Genomic DNA, 22,846 nt, shown 5'->3' on the forward strand with positions numbered 1-22,846 from the left:
AAGTTCATATTTATATCAAAAAGCAGCTTTTTACATTAGCATGTGACGTTCAGAACTAGCATACCCCCCGCAAACTTCCGGGGAATTTGCTAACAATTTACTAAATTACTCACGATAAACGTTCACAAAAAGCATAAATTATTTTAAGAATTATAGATACAGAACTCCTCTATGCACTCGATATGTCCGATTTTAAAATAGCTTTTTGGTGAAAGCACATTTTGCAATATTCTAAGTACATAGCCCAGCCATCACGGGCTAGCTATTTAGACACCCGGCAAGTTTAGCCTTCACCAAAATCAGATTTACTATTATAAAAGTTTGATTACCTTTTGTTGTCTTTGTCAGAATGCACTCCCAGGACTGCTACTTCAATAACAAATGTTGGTTTGGTCCAAAATAATCCATCGTTATATCCGAATAGCGCCGTTTTGTTCGTGCGTCCCAGACACTATCCGAAATGGTAAATCAGGGTCGCGCGCATGGCGCAATTCGTGACAAAAACTTTCTAAATATTCCATTACCGTACTTCGAAGCATGTCAACCGCTGTTTAAAATCAATTTTTATGCAATTTATCTCGTAAAAAAGCGATAATATTCCGACCGGCAATCTCCTTTTCGGCAAACAGAGGAAAAAAATCACAAAGACGGGGGCGGCCAGGGCACGCGCCTAAGCCCACAGTCCCTTGATCGGCCACTTGAGAAAGGCGATAATGTGTTTCAGCCTGGGGCTGGGATGACGACATTCAGGTTTTTCCCGGGCTCTGAGCGCCCATGGAAGACGTAGGAAGTGTCACGTTAGAGTAGAGATCCTTTGTAAAAGATAGAGATGGCAAAGAAGTTCAAGAAATGGTCAGACAGGCCACTTCCTGTAAAGGAATCTCTCAGGTTTTGACCTGCCATTTGAGTTCTGTTATACTCACAGACATCATTCAAACAGTTTTAGAAACTTTGGAGTGTTTTCTATCCAAAGCCAATCATTATATGCATATTCTAGTTACTGGGCAGGAGTAGTAACCAGATTAAATCGGGTACGTTTTTTATCCAGCCGTGAAAATACTGCCCCCTAGCCATAACAGGTTAATAAACAAATTAGACACATTTGGGCAGTCTTGATACAACATTTTGAACAGAAATGCAATGGTTCATTGGATCAGTCTAAAACTTTACACATGCACTGCTGCCATCTAGTGGCCAAAATCAAAATTGCAGCTGGGCTGGAATAATACATTATAGCCTTTCTCTGGCATTTCTAAGATGATGGTACAAAAAACTACAAAAGAACGGTTGGTTTTTTTCTTTGGATTATCTTTTACCAGATCTATTGTGTTATATTCTCCTACATTCCTTTCACATTCCCAGAAACTTCAAAGTGTTTCCTTTCAAATGGAACCAAGAATATGCATATCCCTGCTTCAGGGCCTGAGCTACAGGCAGTTAGATTTGGGTAAGTCATTTTAGGCGAAAATTGAAAAAAAAGGGGCGGATCCTTTTAACCATGGAAAGAGGTCTGGAGATATGGCTGAATATAAACAGTGCAGTTATTCCCTCCGCAAGGCAACCAAACAAGCTTAAAGCCGGTACAGGGACAAGGTGGAGTCGCAATTCAACAGCTCAGACACGAGACGTAAGTGGCAAGGTCTACAGGAAATCATGGACTACAAAAACAGCCACATTACGGATGCCGACATCACACTTCCAGACTAAACACCTTCTTTGCCCGTTTTGAGGATAATACAGTGCCACCGTCGCGGCTCGCTAACAAAGACGGCGGCCCCCCCTCTCCTTCTCAGTGGCTGACGTGAGTAAAACATTTAAACATGTTAACCCTCGCAAGTCCTCAGAGCATGTGCAGACCTGCTGGCTGGTGTGTTTACAGACATATTTAATTGCTCCCTATCCCAGTTTGTTGTCCCCATATGCTTCAAGATGGCTACCATTGTTCCTGTACCCAAGAAGGCAAAGATAACTGAAATAAATTACTACCGCCACGCAGCACTCACTTCTGTCATCATGAAGTGCTTTGAGAGGCTAGTCAAGGATCATATCACCGCCACCTTACCGGCCACCCTAGACCCACTTCAGTTTGCAAACCGCCCCAACAGGTCCACAGATGACGCAATTGCCATCGCTCTGCACACTGCCCTATTCCATTTGAACAAAAAGAATACCTATGTAAGAAGGCTGTTCATTGACTACAGCTCAGCATTCAACACCATAGTACCCTCCAAGCTCATCATCAAGCTGGAGGCCCTGGGTCTCAACCCCTCCCTCTGCAACTGTGTACTGGACTTCCTGATGGGCCGCCCTCAGGCGGTGAAGGTAGGAAACAACATCTCCACTTCACTGACCCTCAACACTGAGGCCCCACAAGGGTGTGTGCTCAGCCCTCTCCTGTACTCCCTGTTCACCCACAACTGCATGGCCATGCATGCCTCCAACTCAATCATCAAATTTGCAGACGACACAACAGTAGTGGGCTTGATCACCAACAACGACAAGGTGAGGGCACTCAGTGTGTGGTGTCAGGAAAACAACCTCTCACTCAACGTCAACAAAACAAAGGAGATGATCGTGGACTTCAGGAAACAGCAGAGGGAGCACCCCCCTATCCACATCGAAAGGTCAGAAGTGGAGAAGATGGAACGTTTTAAGTTCCTGGACGTACACATCACAGACAAACTGAAATGGCCCACACACACACAGACAGTGTGATGAAGAAGGCGCAACAGCGCCTCTTCAACCTCAGGAGGCTGAAGAAATGTGGCTTGTCACCTAAAACCCTGACAAACTTTTACAGATGCACAATTGAGAGCATCCTGTCGGGCTGTATCACAGCCTAGTACAGCAACTGCACAGCCCTCAACCGCAAGGCTCTCCAGAGGGTGGTACGGTCTGCACAATGCATCACCGGGGGCAAACTACCTGCCCTCCATGACACCTACAGCACCCAATGTCACAGGAAGTCCAAAAAGATCATCAAGGACAACAACCACCCGAGCCACTGCCTGTTCACACTGCTATCATCCAGAAGGTGAGGTCAGTACAGGTGCATCAAAGCTGGGACCGAGAGATTGAGAAACAGCTTCTGTCACAAGGCCATCAGACTGCTAAACAGCAAACATTAACTCAGAGAGGCTGCTGCACACATTGAGACCCAATCACTGGACACTAATAAATGGATCACTAGTCCCTTTAAACAATCCCACTCTAAATAATGGCACTTTAATAATGTCTACATATCTTACATTACTCCTATCACATGTATATACTGTATTTTATACCATCTTCTGCACCTTGCCTATGCCGCTCGGCCATCGCTCATCCATATACTTATATGTACATATTCTCATTCACTCCTTTAGATTTGTGTGTATTAGGTAGTTGTTGGGAATTGTTAGATTATTTGTTAGATATTATTACATCTGCTTACCATGTGTATGTGGCCAATACAATTTGATTTGATTTGGCATTCAGGTTAAAGAGTTGCATCTTGGTTTCATCAGACCAGATAATCTTGTTTCTCATGGTCTGAGAGTCCTTTAGGTGCCTTTTGGTTAACTCCATGCAGGCTGTCATGTGCCTTTCACTGAGGAATGGTTCCGTCTGACCAATCTACCATAAAGGCCAGATTGGTGGAGTGCTACAGAGATGGTTGTCCTTCTAGAAGGTTCTCCCATTTCCACAGAGGAACTCTGCAGCTCTGTCAGAGTGACCATAGGGTTCCTGGTCACCTCCCTGACCAAAGCACTTCTCCCCCGATTCCTCAGTTTTGCCAGATGGCCAGCTCTTGGAAGAGTCTTGGTGGGTCCAAACTTTTTCCATTTAGAATGATGGAGGCCACTGTGTTCTTTGGGACCTTCAATACTGCAGAGATTTTTTGGTATCCTTACACAGATCTGTGCCTATGGACAACTCCATCGATCTCATGGTTTGGTTTTTTCTCTGACATGCACTGTCAACTGTGGGACGTTATATAGACAGGTGTGTGCCTATCCAAATCATGTCCAATCAATTGAATTTACCACAGGTGGAGTTCAATCAAGTTGTAGAAACATATCAAGGATGATCAATGGAAAGAGGATGCACCTGAGCTCAATTTTGAGTCTCATAGAAAAGTGTCTGAATACTTATGTAATTAAGGTATTTCTGTATTTTTTTTAAATGCCTAAAAGCCTGAAGGTCAACAGTAGCCTCAACAGCACTCTCTGGGGTAGCACCATGGTGTAGTTGGAGGACAGCTATTTTCTGTACTTCTCTGGGTACATTGAGTTCAATACAAAACCTAGGAGGCTCATGGTTCTCACCCCATTCCAGGACTTCCTCCAACCTATCAGAGCTCTTGCAGCATGAACTGACATGTTGTCCACCCAATCAAAGGATCAGAGAATGAATGTAGTACTGAAAGCATAAGCTACAGCTAGCTAGAACTGCAGTGCATAAAATGTGATGAGTAGTTGACTCAAAGAGATCAAAAGACAAAAGTTGAACAGTTTTGAACAAATTAATTTCATAAAAAAATAAGGAGAAGCAGCAGAGAGAGAGAGAGAGAGAGAGATTTCATTGTTTGCTGTACACTGTACTGCGTGGATGTAGCGGGTTTACTAACGTTACTTCTAGTAGCTATGTTCTAGTAGCTATGCTGTTAACTAATATGGTGACAACGATTTAGGCTGTTTGTAGCGGTTAGCGGTTATGGTATGAAAGTTTGGCTTGGAAAGGTTTTTTCACCTGGTCACAGACAGCTGTTTTGTTGTGCACTGAAGTCCACAAGCGAAGGGAAAAGGTGAGAGGAGGAGAGCGCATAGATGCAAGAAGGAATTATAGAAAGAGCAAAGAGATGATGCTGTTTGTATGTGGCTGCTATGAAAGTCTACTGTGTGTGAGAGTGATCAGGAGTGTATTCATTCTGCTGATTCTGTTGAAAAATGTTTCTTAAAACTTCTTATGGATGGTGGCAGTATTGAGTAGCTTGGATGACTGACGTGCCCAGAGTAAACTGCCTGCTACTCACTCCCAAAAACTAAGATATGCATATGCATTATTAGTAGATTTGGATAGAAAACACTCTGAAGTTTCTAAAACTGTTTGAATGATGTCTGTGAGTATAACAGAACTCATATGGCAGGCAAAAACCTGAGAAAAAATCCAAACAGGAAGTGGTCTGTAGGACTTCAATTAATTCCCTATCCAAACTACAGTGTCTGTGGGGTCATTTTGCACTTCCTAAGGCTTCCACTAGATGTCAACAGTCTTTAGAACCTTGTTTGAGGGTTCTACTGTAAAGTGAAGATGAATAAGAGCTACTGGAGTCAGAACTCTGCCAGCAGGGTGCCATAATCTTCGTCGTCTAAGAAATCATCGGACCAATATGCAGCGGGTATATTGCTCATCTTTGATTTATTGAAGCTAAACACACTTAAACAAAATAACGACGATAACAGCCCAATAAGGGGCACAGACTATACTAGGAACAACCACCCACAAACACAAGTGAAAACACACACAACTAAATATGGCCTCCAATCAGAGATAACAACAAACAGCTGCCTCTGATTGGAGGTCATTGACCAAACTGACATAGACATAGAAAAACTAGAACAACCACATAGAAATAGAAAACATAGAACATAAACCAAAACCCCGAAACACACTAAACAAATACCCCCTGCCACGCCCTGACCAAACTACAATAACAAATAACCCCTTTTACTGGTCAGGACGTGACACAGGGCATGAGCCTCAGGCATGCGTGCTCACGTGAGAGGTACCTCAGTTCCATAGCATTTTTTGAAGACAAAGGATTTCTCTGGTTGAAACTTTATTGCGGATTTACAATAAAAACATCCTAAAGATTGATTCTATACATCGTTTGACATGTTTCTACGAACTGTAATGGACATTTTTGAGTTTTCGTCTGACCTGCGTTCTGAATTTGGATTTGTGAACTGATGGCGTGAACAAAAAGGAGGTATTTGGACATAAAGGATGGACTTGGGATTCCTGGGAGTGCATTCTGATGAAGATCATCAAAGGTAAGTGAATATTTATAATGCTATTTCTGACTATTGTTGACTCCAACATGGCGGATATATTGCTTGGCATGTTTTTGTGTCTGAGCGCCGTACTCAGATTATAGCTTTTTTGGTAAAGCTTTTTTGAAATCTGACACAGCGGTTGCATTAATAAGGAGAAGTTTATCTAAAGTTCCATGTATAACACTTGTATTTTCATGAACATTTATGATGAGTATTTCTGTAAATTGATGTGGCTCTCTGAAAAATCACTGGATATTTTGGAGGCAAAAGATTACTGAACATAACACGCCAATGTAAACTCAGATTTTTGGATATAAATATGAACTTTATCGAACAAAACATACATGTATTGTGTAAAATGAAATCATATGAGTGTCATCTGATGAAGATCATCAAAGGTTAGTGATTAATTTTCTCTCTATTTCTGCTTTTTGTGACTCCTCTCTTTGGCTGGAAAATGGCTGTTTTTTTAAGTGTAGGCGCTGACCTAACATAATCATATGTTTTGCTTTCGCCGTAAAGCCTTTTTGAAATCAGACACTGTGGCTGGATTAACAAGATATAAAGCTTTAAAATGGTGTATAACACTTGTATGTTTGAGGAATTTTAATTATGAGATTTTTGTTGTTTTGAATTTGCTGCCCTGCACTTTCACTGGCTGTCGTCATATCGATCCCGCTAACGGGATTCAAGCCATAAGATGTTAAACAGAAGCAAATAGACCAAAATGTAAATAAACCTACCGGAATTTGTCCAATAGAAACTCTTGTTTGCAACTGTTGGACTAATGATTACAGCTAGATCAGCTAGATGCAGGCATGTGTGTGCATGGCGGCATTGAATGTGTAACTGTCTGTCAATTTAATTACTCCAATTTGTCTCTCGACCTGTGCACCTACGTTATAAACTTTCATTCGTAGGCTAGGTTGTAGCAACTTCATGATGGGTATAGGGAAAAATGCTGTATCATAGTAGCCTAAACCTTTTGATGTTACATTGAGCTGGGTGAAAGGAATATGAATAAAAGTTATCCAATATTATATAATTGAAATAAGGCCGTCCTCCCTAATCTTGAACAGTACCAACCTCCACTGTTAGGTACAGTGCATTCGGAAAGTATTCAAACCCCTTGACTTTTTCAACATTTTGTTAGGTTAAAGCCTTATTCTAAAATAGACTGAATAAAAGCATGTTATCATCAATCTACACATAATATCCCATAATGACAAAGCGAAAACAGGTTTTTAGAAATTGTAGCAAATTTATCATGAAAAAAACTAACAGAAATACCTTATTTACATAAGTATTCAGACCATTTGCTTTGAGACTCGAAATTGAGCTTAGGTGAATCCTGTTTCCATTGATCATCCTTGAGATGTTTCTACAACTTTATTGGACATGTTTGGGGAAGGCACACACCTGTCTATATAAGGCCCACAGTTGTCAGAGCAAAAACCAAGCCATGAGATCGAAGGAATTGTCCGTAGAGCTCCGAGACAGAATTGAATCAAGGCACATATCTGGGGAAGGTTACCAAAAATTCTTCAGCATTGAAGGTCCCCAAGAACACAGAGGCCTCCATCATTCTTAAAGGTTCTGGAACCACCAAGACTCTTTCTAGAGCTGGCCACCCGGCCAAACTGAGCAATTGGGGGAGAAGGACCTTGGTCAGGGAGGTGACCAAGAACCCAATGGTCACTCTGGTAGAGCTCCAGAGTTCCTCTGTGGAGATGGGAGAACCTTCCAGAAGGACAACCATCTCTGCACCACTCCACCAATCAGGCCTTTATGGTAGAGTTGCCCAAGGGAAGCCACTCCACAGTAAAAGGCACATGACAGCCCGCTTGAAGTTTGCCAAAAGGCACCTAAAGACTCTCAGACCCTGAGATAAAATATTATCCAGAGCACTCAGGACCTCAGACTAGGGCGAAGGTTCTCCTTCCAACAGGACAACAACCCTAAGCACACAGCCAAGATAACGCAGGAGTGGCTTTGAGACAATTCTCTGAATGTTCTTGAGTGGCCCAGCCAGAGCCCAGACTTGAACCCGATCGAACATCTCGACGCTCCCCATCCAACCTGACAGAGCTTGAGAGGATCTGCAGAGAAGAATGGGAGAAACTCCCCAACTACAGGTGTGCCAAGCTTGTAGCGTCAAACCCAAAAAGACTCAAGGCTGTAATCGCTGCCAAAGGTACTTCAACAAAGTACTGAGTAAAGAGTCTGAATACTTATTTAATTGTGATGTTTAATTTAATTTATTTTGCAAAAATGTCTAAAAAAACAGTTTTGCTTTGTCATTATGGGGTAGTGTGTGTAGATTAATGAGGGGGAGAAAAAGATTAAATCCTTTTTAGAATAAGGCTGTAATGTAACAAAATGTGGAAAAAGTCGATGGGTCTGAATAATTTCCGAATGACCTGTATATATTGTATCTACTATATTCTAGTCAGTGCCACTCCGACATCGCTCGTCCTAATATTTCTATTTTCTTAATTTCATTATTTTACTTTGTGTCACGTCCTGACCAGCAGATGGAGCTGTTGTTGTAGTTTTGGGGTCAGGACGTGGCAGTCTTGTGTGTGTGATTGTTCTGTGTTGGTCTTGTGACTCCTGATCAGGAACAGCTGGGGATCGTTGTTCCTGATTGGGAGTCATATATGTAGGAGTATGTTTGTCACTTGGTTTTGTGGGTAGTTGTTTTTGCACTGCGTGTTGTGTGCCTGCAAAACTGTTCCTGTCTTATATATTGTTTGTATTGTTAAGTGGATGCTCTACTCCTTTATTTTTATTAAAGATGAGTATTCACATACCTGCTGCGCCTTGGTCCATTTTTACAGAAGACAGCCGTTACAGAACTACCCACCACCAAAGGACCAAGCAGCAGAAGAGGAGGAAGCCACAGGAGAGAAAAAAGGGAACAATGGACATGGGAGGACGTCCTGGACGGCAAGGGAGCCTACACCTGGGAAGAGATCCTGGCCGGAAGGGATCGCCTCCCATGGGAACAGGTGGAGGCACTCAGGAGAGTGGAGGCAGCTGGACAGAGGAACCATCGGGAAAGTTACGCTGGAACACGGTTGGCTAGGAAACCCGAGAGGCAGCCCCAAGATTTTTTGGGGGGGCACACGGGTAGCTTGGCCAGGCCAGGGAAGAGCCGTAAGCCAGCTACCCGTGACTACAGGGAGGTGCGTACGAGGTGGAGGGCGCCATGTTACGCTGAGGTGCGCACCATCTCGCCTATACGGACGCACAGCCCAGTGCGCCCAGTACCAGCGCCCCGCAGGTGCCAGGGCAAGGGGAGCATCGAGCCGGAAGGGGTGATGCCAACCCTGCACTCAAGACCGCCAGTGCGCCCTTTCGGTCCGGTGTTTCCCGCTAGACACACTAGCATGGAGGTGCGTGTCTCCAGGCTGGTACGTCCAATACCTGCCCCACGCATCAGGAGTCAACAGTCGTCACCAGAGTTGCCCGCCAGTCAACAGTCGTCGGAGCTGCCCGCCAGTCAACAGTCGTCGGAGCTGCCCGCCAGTCAACAGTCGTCGGAGCTGCCCGCCAGTCAACAGTCGTCGGAGCTGCCCGCCAGTCAACAGTCGTCGGAGCTGCCCGCCAGTCAACAGTCGTCGGAGCTGCCCGCCAGTCAACAGTCGTCGGAGCTGCCCGCCAGTCAACAGTCGTCGGAGCTGCCCGCCAGTCAACAGTCGTCGGAGCTGCCCGCCAGTCAACAGTCGTCGGAGCTGCCCGCCAGTCAACAGTCGCCGGAGTGGCCGGACTGCGCTGAACTGCCGGAGTGGTCGGACTGCGCTGAACTGCCGGAGTGGCCGGACTGCGCTGAACTGCCGGAGTGGCCGGACTGCGCTGAACTGCCGGAGTGGCCGGACTACCCTGAACTGCCGGAGTGGCCGGACTGCCCTGAACTGCCGGAGTGGCCGGACTGCCCTGAACTGCCGGAGTGGCCGGACTGCCCTGAACTGCCGGAGTGGCCGGACTGCCCTGAACTGCCGGAGTGGCCGGACTGCCCTGAACTGCCGGAGTGGCCGGACTGCCCTGAACTGCCGGAGTGGCCGGACTGCCCTGAACTGCCGGAGTGGCCGGACTGCCCTGAACTGCCGGAGTGGCCGGACTGCCCTGAACTGCCGGAGTGGCCGGACTGCCCTGAACTGCCGGAGTGGCCGGACTGCCCTGTTCTGCCAGAGTGGCCGGACTGCCCTGTTCTGCGAGAGTGGCCGGACTGCCCTGTTCTGCCAGAGAGGCCAGACTGCCCGGTTCTGCCAGAGGTGCCCGCCTGCCCTGATCTGCCAGGGTGCCCGGCCTGTCAGGATCAGCCCGAGGGGTCCTCCTGCCCTTCGGTCCAGCCCGAGTGGTCCTCCTGCCCTCCGGTCCAGCCCGAGTGGTCCTCCTGCCCTCCGGCCCAGCCCGAGTGGCCCGCATGCCTTCCGGCCCAGCCCGAGTGGCCCGCATGCCTTCCGGCCCAGCCCGAGTGGCCCGCATGCCTTCCGGCCCAGCCCGAGTGGCCCGCATGCCTTCCGGCCCAGCCCGAGAGGCCCGCATGCCTTCCGGCCCAGCCCGAGTGGCCCGCATGCCTTCCGGCCCAGCCCGAGTGGCCCGCATGCCTTCCGGTCCAGCCCGAGGGGCCCTCCTGCTCTCCGGCCCAGCCCGAGGGGCCCTCCTGCTCTCCGGCCCAGCCCGAGGGGCCGTCCTGCTCCCCGGCCCAGCCCGAGGGGCCGTCCTGCTCCCCGGCCCAGCCCGAGGGGCCGTCCTGCTCCCCGGCCCAGCCCGAGGGGTCCTCCTGTCCCCCGGCCCAGCCCGAGGGGCCCTCCTGTTCCCCGGCCCAGCCCGAGGGGCCCTCCTGTCCTCCGGCCCGGCTCGAGGGGTCCGTCTGCCTGGCGCAGCTATCGGCTCCACCGAAGTGGGCGACGCCGAGGGTGGAGCAGGGTCCACGTCCTGCACCGGAGCCACCTCCAGGATAGGTGGGTTGGGGAGGGAGGGTGTAGCACAGTGCCGTCGTTGACGGCAGCCACCCTCCCTTCCCTCCCTTATTGTTTAGGGGTTATTGTTTATGGGTTTTGTTGGGGATTTTGTTTGTTGGTGTTTTTTCGTTGTTAGGTGCATTCCGGGGTCTGCACCTTGAGGGGGGTACTGTCACGTCCTGACCAGCAGATGGAGCTGTTGTTGTAGTTTTGGGGTCAGGACGTGGCAGTCTTGTGTGTGTGATTGTTCTGTGTTGGTCTTGTGACTCCTGATCAGGAACAGCTGGGGATCGTTGTTCCTGATTGGGAGTCATATATGTAGGAGTATGTTTGTCACTTGGTTTTGTGGGTAGTTGTTTTTGCACTGCGTGTTGTGTGCCTGCAAAACTGTTCCTGTCTTATATATTGTTTGTATTGTTAAGTGGATGCTCTACTCCTTTATTTTTATTAAAGATGAGTATTCACATACCTGCTGCGCCTTGGTCCATTTTTACAGAAGACAGCCGTTACACTTTGATATTTGTGTGTATTGTTGTGAATTGTTAGATATTACTACACTATTGGAGCTAGGAACACAAGCATTTCGCTAAACCCGCAATAACATCTGCTAAATATGTGTATGTGAGCAATAAAATTCGATTTGATTTGATATTGCAGACTTTTTAAGGACTCTTATTGTAGATTGAACCTTTTATTGTTACTAATGGCAAGCTTTGTGAAATCTCAACGAAGATACAGGCTATGTGTTGTAATGTGCTATAATGATTTGTACCTTGGTTTTTGTCTTGCTGTTGGTTTTTCTTCACAATAATATAGCAGCTGGATTAATATTGTATAATCAAATATTTTTTGGGGTGGAATGACATACAAGAAAATCAAACCATTCAGACCTATTCAATTATTAAATGTTGTCATGTCCTGACCAGTAAAGGGGTCATTTTGTTATTGTAGTTTGATCAGGACGTGGCAGGGGTGTGTTTGTTTTATGTGTTTCGGGGGTTTTGGTTTATGTTCTATGTCAGTATATTTCTATGTTTATTCTAGTGTGTCTATGTCTATGTTTAAGTTCGTTGGGTTGACCTTCAATTGGAGGCAGCTGTTCCTCGTTGCCTCTAATTGAAGGTCCTATTTAGTAGGGGTGTTTTTTCCTGTGTTTTGTGGGTGGTTGTTTCCTGTTTTGTGTATGTTGCACCTGACAGGACTGTTTACGATCGTTTTGTTGTTTTGTTTATTTGTAATTAAATAAAAGTGAAAATGAGCACTTCACACGCCGCGTCTTGGTCCCCGTTAGACGACAAACATTACAGAACCACCCACCATGACTGGATCAAGCGGCGTGCCCGGGCAGAGATGGACACCTGGTCGATATTGGAGTGGATGGAGAGAAGAAACTGGACTTGGGGGCAAGTTATTGAACGTTATCGGAGCCTACCAGGGAAGAACGAGAAGCAGCCCCAAAAATGTTTTTTGGGGGGGCACATGGGTAGTTTGGCCGGGCCAGGGGTGAGCGCTGAGCAAACTCCCCGTGCTTATTGTGGTGAGCATGTGCCTGCTTCTCGCACTCTCTCTCCGGTAAGCCTCCATAGTCCAGTACGTCCTGCTCCTCATACTACCCCTGAGGTGGGTGTCACTAGTCTGGCGCCTCCAAAGCCAGCCCCACGCATCAGGCCTCTAGTGCGCCAGCCCAGTCCAGTACGTCCTGTTCCTGCTCTCCGCACTCACCCTCCAGTGCACCTCCATAGCCCGGTACAGCCAGTGCCTGCTGTGAGCACTTGGCCTCCAGCGATGCCCTCCAGTCCGGCGCAGCCAGAGTCGCCCTCCAGTCCGGCGCAGCCAGAGTCGCCCTCCAGTCCGGCGCAGCCAGAGTCGCCCTCCAGTCCGGCGCAGCAGAGTCGCCCCTCAGCCCAGAGCCTTCAGCAGTGGGCTACAGCCCTGAGCCTTCAGTGGGGGTGGACAGGTTAGAGTGGGGACTAAATCCGGAGCCTGAGCCACCTCCGTAGTTGGAGGATTGGGGATGGGGGGTGTAGCACGGGAGCCATCGGTGACGGTAGCCACCCTCCCTTCCCTCCCTTTAGTTTGGGGTTATTTTTGTTGGGTTTTTTGTTTTCGGTGCATTTGGTGTCTGCACCTTTGGGGGAAGGGGGTGGAGTGGGTACTGTCACGTCCTGACCAGTAAAGGGGTCATTTTGTTATTGTAGTTTGATCAGGACGTGGCAGGGGTGTGTTTGTTTTATGTGTTTCGGGGGTTTTGGTTTATGTTCTATGTCAGTATATTTCTATGTTTATTCTAGTGTGTCTATGTCTATGTTTAAGTTCGTTGGGTTGACCTTCAATTGGAGGCAGCTGTTCCTCGTTGCCTCTAATTAAAGGTCCTATTTAGTAGGGGTGTTTTTTCCTGTGTTTTGTGGGTGGTTGTTTCCTGTTTTGTGTATGTTGCACCTGACAGGACTGTTTACGGTCGTTTTGTTGTTTTGTCGATTTGGAGATAAATAAAAATGAATATGAGCACTTCACACGCCGCATCTTGGTCTCCGTTAGACGAGAAACGTTACAAATATAGATTATGCTTAAAGATTGTGTATCCTCTCCTTAACTTAGAAGGTACTTTTTGACAACATTTCTGGAGAATAAATAATGAAATACATGAAGCAATAAAATATCAGAATAAAAATGTTTTTATTGCTTTTTAATAATGGTGATAGTCATTTGTCTTGGTCTTAAGCAAGCAAGCATACATAACATCAAAACAGCAATCACATCAGCAACCCAAGCCAATTTACAACATTTATTCTGGACAGATTGTGGATGTTTTTTAGTTTAAAAATCACATATATTATTCAGGTTTCATTCTAGCCATGTAGATATGAAACATGCAGTGGGGGGGAAAAGTATTTGATCACCTGCTGATTTTGTACGTTTGCCCACTGATAAAGAAAGGATTAGTCTATAATTTTAATGGTAGATTTATTTGAACAGTGAGAGACAGAATAACAACAAAAATATCCAAAAGAACCATGTCAAAAATGTTATAAATTGATTTGCCTTTTAATGAGGGAAATAAGTATTTGACCCCCTCTCAATCAGAAAGATTTCTGGCTGCCAGGTGTCTTTTATACAGGTAACGAGCTGAGATTAGGAGCACACTCTTAAAGGGAGTGCTCCTAACCACAGCTTGTTACCTGTAAAAAAGACACATGTCCACAGAAGCAATCAATCAATCAGATTCCAAACTCTCCACCATGGCCAAGACCAAAGAGCTCTCCAAGGATGTCAGGGACAAGATTGTAGACCTACACAAGGCTGGAATGGGCTACAAGACCATCGCCAAGCAGCTTGGTGAGAAGGTGACAACATTTGGTGCTGTTTTTCGCAAATGGAAGAAACACAAAAGAACTGTCAATATCCCTCGGCCTGGGGCTCCATGCAAGATCTCACCTCGTGGGGTTGCAATGATCATGAGAACGGTGAGGAATCAGCCCAGAACTACACGGGAGGATCTTGTCAATGATCTCAAGGCAGCTGGGACCATAGTCACCAAGAAAACAATTGGTAACACACTACGCCGTGAAGGACTGAAATCCTGCAGCGCCCGCTAGGTCCCCCTGCTCAAGAATATATATACATGCCCGTCTGAAGTTTGCCAATGAACATCTGAATGATTCAGAGGACAACTGGTGAACGTGTTGTGGTTAGATGAGACCAAAATGGAGCTCTTTGGCATCAACTCCACTCACCGTGTTTGGAGGAGGAGGAATGCTGCCTATGATCCCAAGAACACCATCTCCACCGTCAAACATGGAGATGGAAACATTATGCTTTCGGGGTGTTTTTCTGCTAAGGGGACAGGACAACTTCACCGCATCATTTGACGGGGCCATGTACTGTCAAATCTTGGGTGAGAACCTCCTTCCCTCATTATAGACTGATCATTTTGGGTGGCCAACTACAAGAAACGTCTGACCTCTGTGATTGCCAACAAGGGTTTTGCCACCAAGTACTTAGTCATGTTTTGCAGAGGGGTCAAATACTTATTTCCCTCATTAAAATGGAAATAATTTTCTAACATTTTTGACATGAGTTTTTCTGGATTTTTTTGTTGTTATTCTGTCTCTCACTGTTCATATAAACCTACCATTAAAATTATAGACTGATCATTTTCTTTGTAAGTGGGCAAATGTACAAAATCAGCAGGGGATCAAATACTTTTTTCCCCCACTGTATGCCTACATAAATATACAAATAGTGTGCTTCTTTATGTTCAGAACTAGTTTCAATGAGGTAAGTGAATTATCTAGATGTTGTTTACCCTCATAGGAGAGAACATGGGCACAATTGTGTCGTTGCCACACAATCTGTTCACATTCACACTGGTGTGCAACCCTTTTAATCATTAACCTTTTGAGATAAAAGGTATCTTTTGGATGCAAAAATACTTTTCCATAGTTAGTCCTCAGTGCCACATACAGTGCTAGCATCTGAGTAAATACACATCATGTACTGGTTCGTACAGATAGGAACACATAGGTCTTGTTCCAGGTCGAGTACAGTGGGGGAAAACAGTATTTGATCACCTGCTGATTTTGTACGTTTGCCCATTGATAAAGAAAGGATCAGTCTATAATTTTAATGGTAGGTTTATTTGAACAGTGAGAGACAGAATAACAACAAAAATATCTAGAAAAACGCATGTCAAAAATGTTAGAAATTGATTTGCATTTTAATGAGGGAAATAAGTATTTGATCCCCTCTCAATCAGAAAGATTTCTGGCTCCCAGGTGTCTTTTATACAGGTAACGAGCTGAGATTAGGAACACACTCTTAAAGGGAGTGCTCCTAACCGCAGCTTGTTACCTGTAAAAAAAGACACCTGTCTACAGAAGCAATCAATCAATCAGATTCCAAACTCTCCACCATGGCCAAGTCCAAAGAGCTCTCCAAGGATGTCAGGGACAAGATTGTAGACCTACACAAGGCTGGAATGGGCTACAAGACCATCGCCAAGCAGCTTGGTGAGAAGGTGACAACATTTGGTGTGATTATTCGCAAATGGAAGAAACACAAAAGAACTGTCAATATCCCTCGGCCAGGGGCTCCATGCAAGATCTCACCTCGTGGAGTTGCAATGATCATGAGAACGGTGAGGAATCAGCCCAGAACTACACGGGAGGATCTTGTCAATGATCTCAAGGCAGCTGGGACCATAGAAACCAAGAAAACGATTGGCAACACACCGTGAAGGACTGAAATCCTGCAGCGCCCGCAATGTCCCCCTGCTCAAGAATACATATACATGCCCATCTGAAGTTTGCAAATGAACATCTGAATGATTCAGAGGACAACTGGTGAAAGTGTTCTGGTCAGATGAGACCAAAATGGAGCTCTTTGGCATCAACTCAACTCGCTGTGTTTGGAGGAGGAGGAATGCTGCCTATGACCCCAAGAACACCATCTCCACCGTCAAACATGGAGGTGGAAACATTATGCTTTGGGGGTGTTTTTCTGCTAAAGGGACAGGACAACTTCACTGCATCAAAGGGACAATGGACGGGGCCATGTACCGTCAAATCTTGGGTGAGAACATCCTTCCCTCAGCCAGGGCATTGAAAATGGGTCGTGGACGGGTTTCCAGCATGACAATGACCCAAAACACACGGCCAAGGCAACAAAGGAGTGGCTCAAGAAGAAGCACATTAAGGTCCTGGAGTGGCCTAGCCAGTCTCTAGACCTTAATCCCATAGAAAATCTGTGGAGGGAGTTGAAGGTTTGAGAAGATCTGCAAAGAGGAGTGGGACAAAATCCCTCCTGAGATGTGTGCAAACCTGGTGGCCAACAACAAGAAACGTCTGACCTCTGTGATTGCCAACAAGGGTTTTGCCACCAAGTACTAAGTCATGTTTTGCAGAGGGTTCAAATACTTATTTCCCTCATTAAAATGCAAATCCTTTTATAACATTTTTGACATGCGTTTTTATGGATTTTTTTGTTGTTGTTCTGTCTCTCACTGTTCAAATAAATCTACCATTAAAATTATAGACTGATCATTTCTTTGTAAGTGGGCAAACGTACAAAATCAGCAGGGGATCAAATACTTTTTTCCCCCACTGTACATCGCAGACGTTGCATTCTATCAACCAATGGTTGTGTGCCACGCCATTGACTGAGCAAACAGGCATCAGATAGCTATACCATAATGATGTGGTTAACTGATTTGTTGAACACCTATCCAGGCGTTGTGAGATCTGGCATGCTTCTGCAATGTAGTCGGCAGTGGTGTAGTGGAGGGTACACGCAGGTATACGCCTTATACCCATATCACATATTTTCAGTGGGCATTGCGCATACTCACTTCTTAATCCCCACAATGCGTATGAAAGTAGTGTAGTGGAGGTATACGCCATATAAGTTAATAAGGCTGATGGAACAGATCAGAATGTTTTGTTTAAAATGTTGATATATTATTATTTCTTCACAATTTCAGCTCAGCAATGTGCACATAGCGGTAGGCTGTGTGAGAATGTTCTAAAATGCAATTTGCAGTAGGAAACACCATTCTAAAATGCTTACCACACATGCGAGTGGTTTCATGGACAAAGATGAAAATATCCGTTAGTAATTTAGAGGGGAGATCTAAAGATGCAACAACTATCATATGTTGCTAATATGACTAGGATAATGCCTTTGGCTGCTAGACAATGAAAGAAAGTTGAAAGAAAACGAATAGGCTGGAACAGGAGAACGCATATGAGGAAGTTTTTATAAAATAATTGCTTCCATGTTTGTATGGTGGGAGTTTGGCTATAGGCCACTTTCAAACAAGGTAAGACACCTCATAATATGAAGTATAATGTCCAGGTTGCAAACAATTAAACAGCAAGAAAAATATACGACGCTAATGATAGGTCTAACCATCTTATGGTAGATGGAAGGCTTTCTAAAAAACCTTCTGAGTTAAATGTTAACTAGTTACTGTACAAAGTATCCTATGCCTACCTATGCCTATCAAACATCGCTAACCAAACAACAGTGCTAGGTGCCTTTTGTGGAAACCTGAAAAAATTTTGAAAAATCGGATTTGTGCGAAAAAATGTCTGACTTAGTTGACAGCCTCATTTATCTGTTTCAATGGTAAGCCTACTATTAGACTATTTGCACTGTACAGCTTTGGTTGGCCTGACTGTGAAAGACCAATATAGGATTTATCATTTTAGGTAATTCGGAGTGTCTGTCACTGTTTCTCATAGAATCTTTCACACAGGGCGCCTTTGGAAAATGTTTGGCAAAATAAGAGTATATCCATGCAACACTACACCACTGGTAGTCTGCCTGGATTTTAGCCATAATGTTTACCCTGGGGAACTTCCAGGCTTGACAGTATCAGGACGTGCAGGAAAACATGCACTACATGACCAAATGTATGTGGACAGCTGCTTGTCGAACATCTTATTCCAAAATCATGGGCATTAATATGGAGTTGGTCCCCCCTTTGCTGCTATAACAGCCTCCACTCTTCTGGGAAGGCTTTCCTCTAGATGTTGGAACATTGCTGCGGGGCCTTTCTCCCATTCAACGACGAGCATTAGTGAGGTCGGGCACTGATGTTGGGCAATTAGGCCTGGCTCCCAGTCGGCCAATTCATCCCAAATTCATCCCAAAGGTGTTCGATTGGTTTGAGGTCAGGATTCTGTGCAGGCCAATCAAGTTCGTCCACACCAATCTCGACAAACCATTTTTGTATGGACCTCGTTTGTGCACGGGGGCATTGTTATGCTGAAACAGGAAAGGGCCTTCCCCAAACTGTTGCCACAAAGTTGGAAGCACAGAATCATCTACAATGTCATTGTATGCTGTAGTGTTAAGATTTCCATTCACTGGAACTAAGGGGCCTAGCCCGAACCATGAAAAACAGCCCCAGTCCGTTATTAATCCTCCTCTACCAAACTTTACAGTTGGCACTATGCATTCAGACAGGTAGCGTTCTCCTGGCAACCGCCAAACCTAGATTTGGCCGTCGGACTGCTAGAACGTTGGAGCATGATTCATCATTTCAGAGAACGTGTTTCCAGTGCTCCAGGCTGCTTGGCCTTGGAAACCCATTTCATGCAGCTCCCGACGAACAGTTATTGTGCTGATGTTGCTCCCAGAGGCAGTATGAATCTCAGGTGTGTGTGACAGATGATTTTTACGCGCTTCAGCACTCGGCGGCCCCGTTTTGTGAGCTTGTGTGGCCTACCACTCCGCGTCCGAGCCGTTGTTGCTCCTAGACATTTCCAATTCATAATAACAGCACTTATAGCTGCTCTAGCAGGGCAGAAATTTGACAAACTGATTTGTTGGAAAGGTGGCATCCTATGACGTTGCCACGTTGAAAGTCACTGAGCTCTTCAGTAAGGTCATTCTACTGCCAATATTTGTCTATGGAGATTGTATGGCTATGTGCTCGATTTTCGATACCTGTCAGCAATGGGTGTGCCTGAAAGAGCCGAAACCACTAATTTGAAGGGGTGTCCACATACTTTTGTTTATACAGTGTAAGTGGAAAGCCTGTGGTACTTCTCACCAGAGAACCCCAGCCCAGTCACCATTTTATCTCCACTAGTGCTGACCAAACGTCTTTCACCATGGGGCTCCGGTGTGAAGTTTTTGTTTTGCTGTTGTTTCCTCTGCTTTCCCAGGGGGAGGTGACCTCGTTCGTAAAATGCAGTCAGTTCTTTCTGAACCATGTTCCTCCTACGGTTCTCAGTGATCATACGAACAATAATCGCTACCAGCAAATATGCCAGTGTCTCCTGGACAATAATAATAAATTGCAATATTACTATGCCACACTCTACGACACCAATAATAAGATTCCTGTGTATTCTGCCTACGAGCTTCAACATGCAGACACTGAACGAAAGGACTATTGGTATATTGAACCTCAGGTAGGCACATAATTGTATTTACTGACATGTATAACATTTGTTTTCACACCTTAACATTTTTGTAACAGTTTACTTGAAGTGGGTATACTGTACATAAGGCAGTATACCTTTATGAGTGTTGCAGTATTTTCCATAACAACCTTCAGTACACATTTATTCAATATCATTCAAAAAGGAGTTTTCAAATTAGATCTTTATTTATCCATTTTACAATGTACATTTTTATTTTTACTGCCACAGTACCCAACCCTCTGACACATAATAATGTAACAGGCACAGGTTGGCATTTATTGGGATGACTCATGCACTGGAGACAGCTCTGCAGAGTTGTCACTAGCTGGCATAAAAGTCATAACATCTGATTTTAAACCTTACCCCAACCTTAACCCTAACCTTAACCACAATGCTAACCCTAATGCCTAACCCTAACCTTAAATTAAGACCAAAAAGCACATTTCTGTTTTCATGAATTTGACTTTATAGCCAATTCTGAGTTTGCAGCTGACCCATCTAGCGAAAATCGCTCAATTCTGCCTCCAGGGCAATATTCATGACAATAAATGTCAACATACTTAACAGGTTGGGAGCAGCACAGGGTTAGCAGAGGATTAGCGATTAGTGACTGCTGTACATCCTCTCTGATCATCTCTCAATTTGGTAGAATGCCACTGGGTAAACATTCCTTAGAATCATCATGAATTATTGTTTTAAAGTCTGTGATATCTGGGAGAAGGCAGATCTGAAGTTAACAGAGTACCTTGCCTTGAACGAGTTCTGAAGCATTAGGTATACAGCATGTTCTCTGCCAAGATATGCCAAAAACATGTTTTTATGGTATATTGGGGGGTTGGGTACTGTGGTTATAAAAATTAAATACATACATAAAGATCTACTTGAAGGGACTATTCTTTTTTGAAAACTCCTTATGAATGATGTTGAATAAATGTGTTAGGAAGTTTGTTATGAACGATATTGCAATACCCATGAAGTTCTTAATGTCTTTAATGTACCCCCTTCAAGTAAAGTGTAACCTAAATGTCTATATATTAATGTCTATATATTTGTTTGGAAACATACTGTATGTTGTGCATTCACCAACAAGGTACAGAGACAGAACAATGGTATATATTTTGTATTTTAAGTTTTACGTGCACATCAGGCAAATCGCTGTAAAATTCAAACTTCATGAATTTCCCTTTGCCAAAGGTATCTGCAGACTGATAAGAAAATGTGTTGCCTGTAACCAATGACTTTTCTTGACTCTCACAGCTCGATGGTGGTAGTCACCTCTGCATGAGCGGACTGAACCAAATCCCGTCCAACAGTAGGGGTGACCACCAGGCCTTGAACCAAGACTACGAGAGATCTGGCTACGACAAGGGCCACCTCTACCCCGTCCATCACACCTCCACCCATTCCTCCATGTTAGCCACCTCCACCCTGACCAACGCCGCGCCCCAAGACCCAGGCTTCAACCGGGGCCAGTGGAGGGTACATGAAGAGGACCTCGCTGAATTACTGAATAACACCTGCTCCGAGGCCTATGTGGTCACAGGTGTAGTGCCTGGTGACACCCAGATAGGTGATGGTGTAAAAGTGGCTAAGTACTACTGGAGCGCATACTGTTGTGTTACTAAGAGTCACACTACAGAGTCTGCAGGGTATGTTGGTCCTGATAACAATGGCAAAGTGCAAACGCTGACTGTGAAAGATCTAGAGACTAGACTCAGTGGTCCTGGATATTATGGTTCACCTTTCTATGTGTTCCAAGGTAGATGCTAATGCTATATCAGCTAGCTAATGCTAATTTAATCTTGAACAACACTATAATTGTAACAATGGTACATTTGACTGTTTGTAACACATGCAAATTGTATTTTTGTTAAATAAAATACCAATTGTTCATCATTATAAGACAGCTGTACCTCCAATATGTGTGAATTAGTTGACTTAAACAATGACAAGGATACTCTTTGATGTAAATTCATATTTAATATAAATGGTTGTGAGAAATATTCGGTAAATATCATAAATTGATAATGAACATTTTATTACTTATTGATTATACAGCATTCCTCACTGAGTTCCCTGAATTCCTATCGGACCTTGTAGTCAGGGCAGATAAAATTAAACATTTTGGTGACTTTAATATTCACATGGAAAAGTCCACAGACCCACTCCAAAAGGCTTTCGGATCCATCATCGACTCAGTGGGTTTTGTCCAACATGTCTCCGGACCTACTCACTGCCACAGTCATACTCTGGACCTAGTTTTGTCCCGTGGAATAAATGTTATGGATCTTAATGTTTTTCCTCATAATCCTGGACTATCGGACCATCATTTTATGACATTTGCAATCGCAACAAATAATCTGCTCAGACCCAACCAAGGATCATCAAAAATCATACTATAAATTCTCGGACAAATAAACTTCAGTAAGTGCTGAACACGGCTGCTAGAATCTTGACTAGAACCCAAAAATTTGGTCATATTACTCCAGTGCTAGCCTCTCTACACTGGCTTCCTGTTAAGGCAAGGACTGATTTCAAGGTTTTACTGCTAACCTACAAAACCTTACATGGGCTTGCTCCTACCTATCTTTCCGATTTGGTCCTGCCATACATACCTACACGTACGCTATGGTCACAAGACGCAGGCCTCCTAACTGTCCCTAGAATTTCTAAGCAAACAGCTGGAGGCAGAGCTAAATTTTTATGGAATGGTCTGCCTACCCATGTGAGAGACGCAGACTCGGTCATAATCTTTAAGTCTTTACTGAAGACTCATCTCTTCAGTAGGTCCTATGATTGAGTGTAGTCTGGCCCAGGAGTGTGAAGGTGAACGGAAAGGCACTGGAGCAACGAACCGCCCTTGCTGTCTCTGCCTAGCCAGTTCCCCTCTCTCCACTGGGATTCT

The 22,846-nt window shown here is 44.9% G+C and overlaps 1 protein-coding gene across 1 annotated transcript; it reads left to right on the forward strand.

The window, feature by feature from the left end:
• Positions 1 to 19,577: 19,577 nt before the first annotated feature.
• Positions 19,578 to 21,843, forward strand: wu:fd46g04 (endonuclease domain-containing 1 protein). The gene is made up of 2 exons (XM_014207352.2): positions 19,578 to 19,929; positions 21,199 to 21,843. The coding sequence occupies exons 1-2, from the start codon at positions 19,627 to 19,629 to the stop codon at positions 21,709 to 21,711; spliced, it is 816 nt and encodes a 271-aa protein (XP_014062827.2). The 5' UTR covers positions 19,578 to 19,626; the 3' UTR covers positions 21,712 to 21,843.
• Positions 21,844 to 22,846: the final 1,003 nt, after the last annotated feature.

Source organism: Salmo salar, chromosome ssa07, assembly GCF_905237065.1.
Source record: "Salmo salar chromosome ssa07, Ssal_v3.1, whole genome shotgun sequence".
NCBI lineage: Eukaryota > Metazoa > Chordata > Actinopteri > Salmoniformes > Salmonidae > Salmo > Salmo salar.

What these genes read in the sequence shown, in the direction of transcription:
- wu:fd46g04 (XM_014207352.2), top strand. Translation starts at nt 19,627, where the DNA reads ATGGGGCTCCGGTGTGAAGTTTTTGTTTTGCTGTTGTTTCCTCTGCTT. An exon ending in ATTGGTATATTGAACCTCAG is followed by an intron (nt 19,930 to 21,198) that starts GTAGGCACATAA and finishes TGACTCTCACAG; the next exon opens with CTCGATGGTGGTAGTCACCT.